General features: G+C 39.7%; 2 protein-coding genes across 2 annotated transcripts in view; one reads left to right on the top strand and one right to left on the bottom strand.

Moving 5' to 3' along the window:
* The window catches only part of PRKCI (protein kinase C iota), a 144,899-nt gene extending 134,329 nt beyond the window's left edge, over window positions 1–10,570 (bottom strand). The window contains exon 1 of the mRNA XM_054713717.1: window positions 10,527–10,570. Coding sequence (XP_054569692.1) covers window positions 10,527–10,564 — 38 coding nt within the window. The 5' untranslated portion in view covers window positions 10,565–10,570. The remainder of the gene's footprint in view (window positions 1–10,526) is intronic.
* The window catches only part of PHC3 (polyhomeotic homolog 3), a 66,762-nt gene that overhangs the window by 40,250 nt on the left and 13,972 nt on the right, over window positions 1–12,540 (top strand). The window contains exons 9-10 of the mRNA XM_008142280.3: window positions 3,855–4,008; window positions 10,359–10,609. Of these exons, the coding sequence (XP_008140502.1) occupies window positions 3,855–4,008; window positions 10,359–10,609 (405 nt within the window). The remainder of the gene's footprint in view (window positions 1–3,854; window positions 4,009–10,358; window positions 10,610–12,540) is intronic.

Below are 12,540 nucleotides of genomic sequence, written 5' to 3'. Positions count from 1 at the left end.
CAAAGAAATAAAATTTAATTTAAATTTATATTTTTACTTTCTAGTTCAGTGAATTTGTTTTTAACAAGTAGAAAATAAAATTTCTTTATATACTTTACACTTTTCTAATGGTTTTTGTTAGGGTAAACTTTGGAGGAATATATTTGGGATAGAAATATGAAAAACATAACACTTAAAGCTAAAAATATTTATGCTCTTAATTTGTTATTTCCTGATCTCTTTTCAAAAAATTTGTTTTAAACTTATGTTATCTCATTTTTGGAAGGATGTGTGTTTGTGTCTGTGTGTGTGTGAAAATGTTAACTTTCTCTGCTGTCACTGGTATGCTCATACTATCAGTATTTCCCTATTATCTTTCATACACTTTTCTGTGAGTACCATAGCCTATTTATTAAATTGCTGTGTGTTTCTTTTATTATCTTTGATCAAATATTTTTTTCCTCAAATATTTCTTCACAAATTACACCTGTCTTCATAATTTCCCAATTGTTTCGAATATTTAAAGGTACAGAGAGCTATATTTACTTCTTAAAAGATTTCAAATTTTGAAAGTGTGAATTATCAAAGTAAAGTCAGTATGTTTTTTTAAAAAATATATTTTTATTGATTTCAGAGAGGAAAAGAGAGGGAGAGATAGAAACATCAGTGATGAGAGAGAATTATTGATTGGCTGGCTGCCTCCTTCACGCCCCACACAGGGAATTGAGGCCGCAACCCAGGCATATGCCCTGACTGGGAACCAAACCCTGACCTCCTGGTTCTTAGGTCGACGTTGCACCACTGAGCTACGCTGGCCGGTCAAGTCAGTATTTTTTTTAAAGAGATATATTTGTAAAGTTTTTTCATGTGGTGAGAATAGACAATTTAGAGCTAATCAATAGTCCATAGTTTCGCTAGGAAAGGGAGACAGATGGCACTAATGCACTTTATTGAGGTAAGTTTGGCAGGCATTGCTAGTTTTAGAATAGTTATGAGCTAAACAGAAATTATGATGTGCAGTTTCCTAATGATCTTAGCAGCAAAACCTCCATTTCTTTGCTTTATTCAATATTTCAGTTGTTGCCTTTATGTATTTTTTTATGTTGATGTTGCCAGATGTCTGTGACAGATGTGCTTTTATCTACTTCTCTTATTCATTAACTTATTTGCCTTTACATGGGCAATTTGGAAGAATACATATTTAGGCTGACCTATAAGAAATGAAAAAGTATTTTCTAGTATTCTTTGATGGATTATTTCAGAAATGTTATTTGTGGTATGCCTCTTTTTATCCTTTACAACTCTCACTTTTTAAAAATCAGAGTTCTATACATGATCAAACTTTGATTCATTAAAAGGTATTGTAGTAGGTGTTTGAAAAACTTGTTATAGCATTAATATTAAAGAGAGTTTAGCATTCAAAAAAATGATAATGAGCTTTGGAAGAAAAGTAATAGCTAAGAAAGGAATGCTACACAGATAAAATTGAACTGGTAGATAAATCAGTTTTTGTTTAATTACTTCTGAATCAACATCCCCACCACTCCACCAAATTAAGGTAATCACTACTGCAGCAGATACCCCTCACTAGATGGTTTTGTAGTTTTCTTTCCTTTAACCCCAGGACTTTTTTTTTTGAATGACTTCCCCTGTATTGGATATTATTATCATTAAAAAAATATATCATGTACAGATATTAGCAGCTATCATTATTGCACACTGTACTATACTAAACAACTACTTTCACTTCTGAGGATCCAGACATGAGGCAAGGTATCTGTTGGTGAAACAGGTTTCTGTTTGCAGAGTTGTGAGCAAATACTTGAAAAATGTTGCCTACTTAGTAGCTGATTCAGATCACAGTCCTGGATATAATATTGGATATAAATTTATTAGTAACAATAGGATTTTTAAAAATTTAAGGCAAAAGATTTCTTAGTAGAGTCTTGGAAAGTTAGTTTAAGAGAAATACAGAAAATTATATCTGTTGTTAAATATGCCTTTGTGGATGAAACTTTATAGTCATTTTTATGACATCTGGCTTATTCTAGTTTCAGAAATCTTGATCATTTTTACATTTAATTTTATGTATATAAAATCAAACTTTATCAATAGTTTGGTTAAAAATACGTACAATATTAGATATCATTTAAATTTTTTTGTTAATGTTGAAAGGTTTTTGTTTTAACATTTATTAGAAACTTTAATCAATTTGGTTAAATAATCTTAAAAACTCACAACCTTTGTAAACTTACTAGTAAGTAATAAGCTTTATACATAAAAGAGGAAGATGAACTGCTTTGTGGCTTTTAAAAAAAATCCATAGTCTTTTACAATGGTTAAATAAATAATGCTGACAAATTAAAGCACCTGTGTCAATCTCTAGAAGTGGACTTTGAAAATTCAGTATTAAAGTTATTGAAATTAATAAGATACATATTTTGTTATATGAACGGTTCCTTCTCTGAGTGCTTTTGAATCCGTGTTTAAGTATAATCTTTACCATTGAATAACAAGGAAGTTAATACTTAAAAACTTTCCTCTGGCTCTAGCTGGGTTGGCTCAGTGGATAGTGCGTCAACCTGCGGATTGAAGGGTCACAGGTTTGATTCCAATCAAGGGCACATGCCCGGGTTGTGGACTCGATCCCCAGTAGGGGGTGTGCAGGAAGCAGCTGAACAATGATTCTCATCATTGATGTTTCTATCTCTCCTTCTCCCTTCCTCTCTGAAATCAATAAAAATATAAAAAAAGTAATGATAATAAAATAAAAACTTTCCTCTGTAATTATAGAATAATATTAAATAACTAAAATTAATGTCTCAAATGGGTTAGGATGGTATATGTATGTATACTATTTCAGGACAGATATTTTTCTGTTTACCTGGTATCCCATATAATAAAAGCCTAATATGCTAACTGTTCAGTCAGCCATTCAACCAATCAAAGCGTAATATGCTAATGATATGCTAAGACCACTCAATTGCTCGCTATGATGTGCACTGACAACCAGGGGGCAGATGCTCCGACCGGTAGGTGAGCTTGCTGCTGGGGTCCAGCTGATTGGGACCGAGCGAGATGAGGGTTCCCTCCCTGGCTGGCCTACCTCCCGCATCCCTCCCTCGCCCCGATCATACACCAGTGGGGTCTCTTGGCCTGGCCTGCACCCTCTCGCAATCTGGGACCCCTCAGGGGATGTTGGGAGTCAGTTTCAGCCCGATTCCGCAGGCCAGGCCGAGGGACCCCACTGGTGCACGAATTCATGCACCGGGCCTCTAGTTTGCTTATAAAAAAAATCATTAGAATCTTGAGTAGATCAGAAGATTAAAGACAGATGTAATTGCATGCATACCTTTTTGTGGGTACTCAGATATTTTCATAATTTAATCTTTGACATAAATATAATAAAGAGCCTGGGATGTAGTCCTTTGGCAGTACACTTCCTGTTATATTGTGTGTCATTTTGGAGACTTACTTAGTGTGCTTGTGAAAAATAGTATTTATTTTGATTTATCACAATTACAAGTTAACAGAAACAATAGTAAATTACCAAAATAGACTATAGAAAATCAAAACATTTCTTTTAATTCTCAAAATTAAAAATATGTCCTGACTTGCCTGTTACCTTTTTGGAAACCTTATTCATTTGTAACATAGATACTGATTCACAACTTGGTTTTGGTGATATATTTACAAAATATTTAGCCAAGCATTTCCAAAACTTTATTTTTAAAGTTTTATTTTCAAGCTAATAGTCATTTTCCTTGTTTTTAAATTCAAAATACTTGGAATTTATTTTGTTAAAATTAAATTAGGAATACTTTATTAAAAATATTTTTAGCAACCTTTTAAGATAGTGTGGTTTGTTGTTGCAGGTTTACCAAGTGGAAGATATGTGTGAAGAAGAAATGCCAGAAGAGTCAGATGAATGTGTCCGCATGGACAGAACCCCACCACCACCCACGTTGTCTCCAGCAGCTATAACTGTGGGGAGAGGGGAAGATTTGACTTCTGACCATCCTTTGTTAGGTAAGGAAATATCTCAATTGGGGGGATTTTCTGTTAGGTTAATGTTAGTAATGGGAAAGCTGCTTTTTTCACTACAGATTGTATTAAACTAATTTGTGTAATTAATTACAGTAAAACAGATAAGAATTAAGTGGGGTTTTTTTAAAGAGAAACAATTAAAACAACTGATAAGGAACCACTCAAATGAAAAACACATTGTAGCTTTCTAATTTTTATTGGTTTGTACAGATGTGTTTCATATGATCATTCAGATTCATATGTCAAGCTATTTCTATCTTAAAAATTAGAATAAATCAAAGTTCTATCAAAAGATTTAAATTATACTTTCCCTAAATCACAAAGCATTCTAAGTCGTATCTGGCATTCCTCATAATTGCTTGTGATTTAGACTGAATAAATCTTTTAAAAGTGTTCTTTCTCATACAGTACTTAAATTAAGCCTCACTAATTCTTAGTAGAGATGGATTAAAAAATTATTGAGCTTAAGCATTCAAATTCTTATTCACTATGTCACTACTACTTTTAAGTTAAAGTAAATCTTATGTATGTTCCTCTTCACAATATAAAAGTGACTGTGAATTCTAGATGTTTTACTAAAACATTAGTATGATCTGTTGCCCAGTGTCTAGAGCCTAAAAAAGATACATTATATGTTAGGGTGTTTTTTTAAAATTTATGAATATTTTACTTAGGTCAGGGGTTGGCAAACTAGCTCATACTTCAAATCTTTCCTGCTGTCTGTTTTTATATGGCCCATGAAATAAGGACAGTTTTAAATTTTTAAAATGGTTGGAAAAAAACAAAAGAAGAATAATATTTCATGTTATGTGAAATATAAATTACATTGTTCTTTAATACAATTCTCTGAAATACAGACACATTCATTTGTTCAAATATTATCTACTAGAGGCCCAGTGCATGAAATTTATGCATGGGGCGGGGGGCGGTCCCTCAGCCCAACCTGCACCCTCTCCAATTCGGGAGCCCTCAGGGGATGTACTACTGACGGCTTAGGTTTGCTCCCCGGGGGGAGCGGGCCTAAGCCTCAGTCTGGCCTCCCTCTGCAGGACGTGATCGGGCTGATCAGGGGAAGGTGCCACCCCCGTCACCCAGCTACTGCTGCCACTGCCGGCCGCCGCAGCCGCAGCCGCCGCCGCCAAGGTGTTTTCATCAACACGGAGTCCAGTCCCTTCACCATCCTATATAATAAAAACGTAATATGCAAATAGACCAAATGGCAGAACGACCAGTCGCTATGATGCGCACTGACCACCAGGGGGCAGATGCTCAACGCAGGAGCTGCCCCCTGGTGGTCAGTGCACTCCCATAGGGGAGTGTTGCTCAGCCAGAAGCCAGGCTCAAGGCTGGCAAGTACAGTGACGGTGGCGGGAGCCTCTTCTGCCTCCACTGCAGGCGGGTGGTAAAGAGCAAGGGGTCCTGGACTGCAAGAGCCCCAGACTGCGAGAGGGATGTCCGACTGCCGGTGGGGAGCGTGCCTCAGCCAGCAGTCAGACATCCCCCAAGGGCTCCCGGACTACGAGAGGGTGCAGGCCGGGCTGAGGGACCCCCTTCCCCCCGAGTGCATGAATTTCATGCACCAGGCCTCTAGTGAAAAAATAACAACTTTCTTTAGGCATTTTCAAGATTTCTCTTTCATAGGATATGACATTTCTTTATTTCTTTTTATCCTCACCTGAGGATATTTTTCCATTGATTTTTAGAGAGCATGGAAGAGAGAGGGAAAGACAGAGAGAAACATCAATGAGAGAGGGACACTTGGAGTAGTTGCCTCCTGCATGAGCCCTGACCTGGGCCCCGGCCAGGGAGGAGCCTGCAACCTAGGTAAATGCCCTTGACCAGAATCGAACCCAGACCCCGCTGTTGGCAGGCCAAGGCTCTATCCACTGAGCCAAACCGGCTAGGGCAGGATATGACATTTCTTAGCCCCTCTAGCAGCAGACCTTCATTTTTTCCTCCAGGAGTGAGGTGGAAAAACCCTAGATCACCTTCTTGGATTCTTATTACGCAAGTTACCAAGAACACTGCGAGTGGTGTACCAGGAGCTTAGCTAATGAGCAGTCAGAAAAGGTGTTTCCTCTGCAGCTCACGCGCAGAGGCGGGACTGCTGGTGCGCCCTGGCCGGCAGGCCCTGTTCTCTGTGGGCCTCCTCGCCGCCGTGGCGGTAGCAGGCACTGTTCTCTGCAGGCCTGCTTGCCACCATAGAGGCTGGCAGGCAGGCCCTGTTCTCTGCGGGCAGGCCCTGTTCTCTGCTTTCTGCAGGCCTGTCTGCTCGCTGCTGCTGTGGCTGGCAGGCAGGCCTTGCTCCCTGCTCTCTGTGGGTCTGCTTCACCCTGCTCTCTGTGGGCCTGCGCCCTCTGTGGCTTGCCTCACTGCACAGCAGTCCCCTCCCACCCACCTGTGCATGCAGCCTCCTCCTGAGTGGTCATGACTGTTATGGCGTCCTGGCTAATTTGTATATTACCTCTTTATATATATAGATGGCTACTATTGTGTTACTGCAGCAAAGATGAATAGTTGCAAAACCCATATTGTCCTTTATAGAAAGTTCATTGACCTCTGACCCAGATAATACAAATGTTGGTTCAGGCTTCATTGGAGGTATTCTGTTCTATTGATTATCTCTTGGTCCTCGTGATCATTTCAGGTAAGAAGAACCTCTGTATCAGGCATGGAAATGAATTGTAATGGGGCACTGATTTTGCTCCCACAGTAACCCTTGCCCTCTCTTTTCTTCAACATGCCACATTTCTAATCCTTCTGTTCTTTCCAGCTTTTATTCCCTTATTACAGAAGTGAATCTCTGGAAAGCTTAGAAAGGGGAAAATCAGTTTTGTTCCAATTTTTCTCTCTTCTTAAAAATAGAAAACATTTAGTCACTAAAATTATATAAAATATTTAATAAGACAGTTTAATATTATTGCCTTTGTATATTCAAAACAATACTTCAAAAGATAGATTTAAGAAAATCTAACTATATAAAATTTTTGTATTTTCTGTACACTGAAAATGGATTTATGTTACTGCAGATTTTCTGGAATTTTGGTTTAAAGGCAGAAAGAAATTTATAGTAATTGGATAATTACCTTGCAATGTGACAGTAATTGGATTACCTGAAAAGTATCACTAATGGTATTCAAAGGAAATTGTAAAATTTTTTAAATATTGGAACACAAGTATATCTTCACACATTAGGCAAGGGGTATAGTCTGAGATCCTGTCAAGCCTATCCCTCTGGCTATATTGTCTAAATACAATGTAGACTTTTGAATCTTCCTGTAATTTACTTCATACTTATTCTTTTGTAGTATATGAGGGGGAAAAGTAAGCAAGGCTGATATTTAGAATAACTCTCATCAAATCATGGAATAAACTAACCTGAAAAATAGAGGGACTTGTTTCCATCTAGAATCAGTTTTCATAAATCTCTGCTCTTTTTAATTTTTCTCAGATATCTGTATTCACTGATATTTCTTGCTATCAGCTGGTTCTGTTTTTCCACTTTCACACAGGCAGTAAATTTTCAGTGCTATTGAATGGATGGATAGGTAGAGTCTCCATCACAGGCTGGTGGGACTATCTTTATTTATATTTATATATATATATATATATATATATATATATATATATATATATATATATATATATATATATATATATATATATGTATTGATTGATTTCAGAGAGGAAGGAAGAGGGAGAGAGAGATAGAAACATCCATGATGAGAGAAAATCATGGATTGGCTGCCTCCTGCAAGTCCCCCACTGGGGATCAAGCCCACAACCTGGGCATGTGCCCTTGACCGGAATCGAACCTGGGACCTTTCAGTTCACAGGCCAGTGCTCTATCCACTGAGCCAAACCGGCTAGGACAGGACTATCTTATTGTGGTCTTCAAGAGTTTGAAAGGGAGGAATTACAGTGATCCAGGCCAACATTTTGCAATTCCCTGGTAGTACAGTATTCCTCAAATTGACATAGATGTTGCCAGTGATGAGTTTAAAACACACACAATAAAATAGAGAACATTTGTGCATGCATTTGAGTTAGCCTTACTGCTTGAAATAAAGGTGATGTAACCTGTGTAGTTCACTAATATCTTTACTTATTCTCTGGATTTCATGATCCATTTTTATTTTAGCACTAGAGGCCCGGTGCACGAATTCATGCACCAGTGGGGTCCCTCAGCCTGGCCTGTGGGATCGGGCCAAAACCAGCTCTCCGACACCCCCCAATGGGTCCCAGATTGTGAGAGGGCGCAGTCCAGGCTGAGGGACCCTACCGGTGCACGATGAGGGCCCGGGAGGGATGCAGGAGGTTGGCCAGCTCGGGAGGGACCACAGGAGGGCTCCAGGGTGTGTCTGGCCCATCTCGCTCAGCAGCAAGCTCACCTACTGGTCAGAGCGTCTGTCCCCTGGCGGTCAGTGCACGTCATAGCGACTGGTCGACCAGTCGACTGTCTGCCCCCTGGTGGTCAGTGCACATTATAGCAAGCGGTTGAGCGGCCTTAGCATATCAATAGCATATTACACTTTGATTGGTAAAACGGCCAACCCGCCAACTGGACACTTAGCATATTAGGCTTTTATTATATAGACTAGTGGCCCAGTGCACGAAATTCGTGCACGGAGGGTGGGTTTCCCTCAGCCCAGTCTGCACCCTTCAATCGGGGACCCCTTGGGCGATGTCTGACTGCAGTTGCACATCCCCCTCGTAATCTGGGACCTGTAGTCAGACATCCCTCTCGCAATCTGGGACCACTGGCTCCTAACCACTCACCTGCTTGCCTGTCTGATCACCCCTAACTGCCTCTGCCTGCCTGCCTGATCACCCCTAACTGCCCTCCCCTGCCAGCCTGATCTTGCCCCCAAAGGCCCTCTCCTGCAGGCCTGATCTCGCCCCCAACTGCCCTCCTCTGCTGGCCAATTTGGCTCTGATTGGTCGGTTTCTATGCCAGTCAGTGTCAAAAACTCCGCCTCCTATGCAGCCATTGGTTCCTCACACTTCACCCAGATTTGGTTCTGCTTGGTCGGTTTCTATGCCAGTCAGCGTCTCTGGGCCTATCAATGGGGCCTGATCAGAAAGGCATGGATGATTAGCATCTCCAGTGGAGGCCTGGAGAGAAATGGAGGTGTGGCTGCTGGCCAGACTGGGAGAGAAAAAGAGAGACAAGTCTTGATTAAAAGCTGCCACAGAGGCAACGGATCAGTCCCTGCTTCTCTCTTTAGGCCTCTTTCTGGCCCTGTTTCATAGCCCCCTCAGCAGTGAGTTTTGGGGAACCACGCCTGCAGTGGAAGCAGTCAGTGCTGGGCTGCCATGGCAACCCAACGCTGACTGCAGGACTGACTTCCAGTTGGTCTAGCCTTGGTCGTTATTGGACGTTACGACCCGGGGTTTTTATATATTAGGATACTTTCAAAGCTTTTATTCCCTCATATCATTTGGAATATATAAATAGTAACAAAGAAAATTCAATATCTATGCAGCTTAAAAATTTTTTGAAAAAGAAAGTTTAATATCTATGTAGCTTAAAATTTTTTTGAAAACGCAGCAATTTCAGTAATTATTCTTAATTTGACATTCTAAAACATACTCATGTCTCATGGGACAGTTTTTTTTAACCATGGTTGGAATGATAACTGAGCAAGTTACCCCCTTCTGTAAAATGGGGCTCATAGTAGTTTCTATCTCATAAGTTTAATTGTGCAGATTAACCCTTTGCACTTGCTTGCTTTTTTCTCGATTCCTTTATTCTACTTGGGATTTAATTTTTTAAATACCCCAGATTTTACAAAGCGTGGCGGTAGAATAAAAAACTGGAGTTTCTTTTCATACAAACTTATTTATTTGGATTTTTTAATATTTCAAATTATTGATACATTCAAAGAGTATAAAAAGAGCTGCTCCGATGCTAACCGTGTCAAGTCACACTCGACATCTGAGTGCAAAAGGTTAATTAAATGAGGTAATAAACATAAAGTTTTTAGCCCAACCAGTGTTTCTCAGTGGTTAAGCATCAACCCATGAACAGGAGGTCATAGTTCGATTCTATTCTTGGTCAGGGTACATGTTCAGGTTGCAGTCTCAGTACCCAGTAGGGGGCGTGCAGGAAGCAGCCGGTAAATGATTCTCTCTCATTATTGATGTTTCTCTCTCTCCTTCTCCCTTCCTCTCTAAAATCAATTAAAATTTTAATAAATAAATAAATTGTTAGAATGGCTTTTTAAGCACCAGATATTAGCTATTATTGTTATTCGTGATTATTTTAAAATTATCTTTCATATTTGCTGGGCAGAATGCTAAACATTAAAAAAATAATTTTTTTTTTTCAGAGGAAGTGGAATTACCTGCTGTGGCATCAGTCAGCGCTTCAGTAATTAAATCTCCTTCAGATCCTTCACATGTTTCTGTTCCTCCTCCTCCACTCTTACTTCCAGCTGCTACCACAAGGAATAATATTACCTCTATGCCCAATAGCATCCCCAATATAGAAAACAAACCTCCACAGGCCATTGTTAAACCACAGATCTTGACTCATGTTATTGAAGGCTTTGTAATTCAAGAGGGATTGGAGCCATTTCCTGTAAGTAAAAAGCAAGTTTGTATTTTTAAAATAATTCATGTAATAATATTTTAAAATTTAGTCTATTTTTCTCTAATAAAAAGCTTGTAATTTTATTTCAAAAACGTTATCACTCTTATATCTAGAATTTATCTTTCTATATATATCATATATATACTCTAAATATACTTCTAGAATTTTATGCTAGCTGTGTAGACGTATAAACTAAGGATATAAATATATCAATTTTATAATTTTTAGAGAAAGATAGTTGGAAGTTTATTCCAATGAAATAAATTTTTCTATATATTCTTTTTAAGGGGACTGAAATGACACCTAGATTGTATTTTTTTTTTAAATTGTGTTTCTTATATAATGTGATACTTGATGAACTTTAACTTGAGTACAGAAAATAATAACTTCCCAATGATCTAATCCTTCTGAAATTACCCAGTGAATGTTTATAATTAGCAAATATATATTCTCATTATTCTTAAATCTCAGCCTTCAATCAGATTTTTTAAATGCTTTAAAATGCTCACCTCAAAGTATCACTAAAAGTCTTATAATTTGAGACTAGTTATACAGTATATCCCTTATATGCTACTCTCTAGAGATGAATATTTTTCCTTAGAAAATAAATTAAAAAAACAAGTAGCCAAAATAAAATAGTTTACTTTGAATGTCTTTGAATCATCTGATTTTTGAGATTCATGGGTAGCATTACGGTAGTTGGTTGCCTAATTAGTTGCTTTGTTTTCAGTTTACCAAGGGTGTATTAAACATGGATCGTCTATAAGAATCCTGATTTAGTTAGTGGAGGAACAGTCATTTTTCTCTATTCCTCAGTGTTTGGATCCTGGCTCTGCAGCATACTGACTGTGCAAAGTTACACAGTCTCTTTTGATCTTCATATTGTTCATCTGGCAAATGGAGATGATTAAATATACATAAATTATTCTGTGTAGTACTGGCGCTTAATAGGCATAGCTATTTATCAGTATTACTAGTGACAGTTACAACTTTCCACTACAAAAAAAGGTAAATTTGGGAAAAGTACAGAAAAATCTCCACTAATACCAGTGTGTACATCTACACTAATAAAAGAGAAACATGCAAATTGACCATACCTCCGCTACGCCCACAAGCCACACCCACCAGCCAATCAGGAGCGAGTATGCAAATTAACCCAACTAAGATGGCTGTGGCCACGGAGCTAGTGGGAGGCTTGGGTTTCCCCAGCAGTGGAGGAAGCCAAGCTTCCTGCCTGCTCTGGCCAGCCCTGGCCTCCGCTCAGGGCTACAAAGTTTCAATTATAGAAGATAAATAAATCCCAACAAAAATGGCAGCAACCACGGAGCTGGAGAGAATAGGAGGCTTGGGTTGCCCGCGGCAATGGAGGAAGCCAAGTTTCCTGGCTTGCCCTGGCCTCCACTCAAGGCTACAAAGTTTCAATTATAGAAGATAAATAAATCCCAGATACCAGGGCCTCCGCTTGGGTCACTGGGGGGCATGGCCGGCCTGCAAACCACCACAGGCCCCTCGCCCAGGCTGCCCCACGCCCCAAGGGAACCCACACCCTGCTCTGGAACACCCTTCAGGGCAAACCAGCTGACCCCCACCCGTGCACCAGGCCTCTATCCTATCTAATAAAAGAGTAATATGCAAATTGTCACTCCAGCACACAAGATGGCTGCCCCCATGTGGTCAAAGATGGCTGCCCCCATGTGGACACAAGATAGCTGCCGCAAGATGACCAGCAGGGGAGGGTAGTTGGGAGGGACCAGGCCTGCAAGGGAGGGCAGTAGGGGGCAATCAAGCCTGCAGGAGAGAGCAGTTAGGGGTGACCAGCCTGGCAGAGGAGGGAAGTTGGAGGCGACTGGGCCTGCAGGGAAGGGCAGTTGGGGGGGGGACTCAGGCCTGCAGGGGAGAGCAGGTGCGGGGGACCAGGC

This window comes from Eptesicus fuscus, chromosome 3 (assembly GCF_027574615.1).
Source record: "Eptesicus fuscus isolate TK198812 chromosome 3, DD_ASM_mEF_20220401, whole genome shotgun sequence".
Classification (NCBI taxonomy): Eukaryota; Metazoa; Chordata; class Mammalia; order Chiroptera; family Vespertilionidae; genus Eptesicus; species Eptesicus fuscus.
Note: the sequence above shows the minus strand (reverse complement) of the source record. Positions and strands in the feature narration are given on the sequence as shown.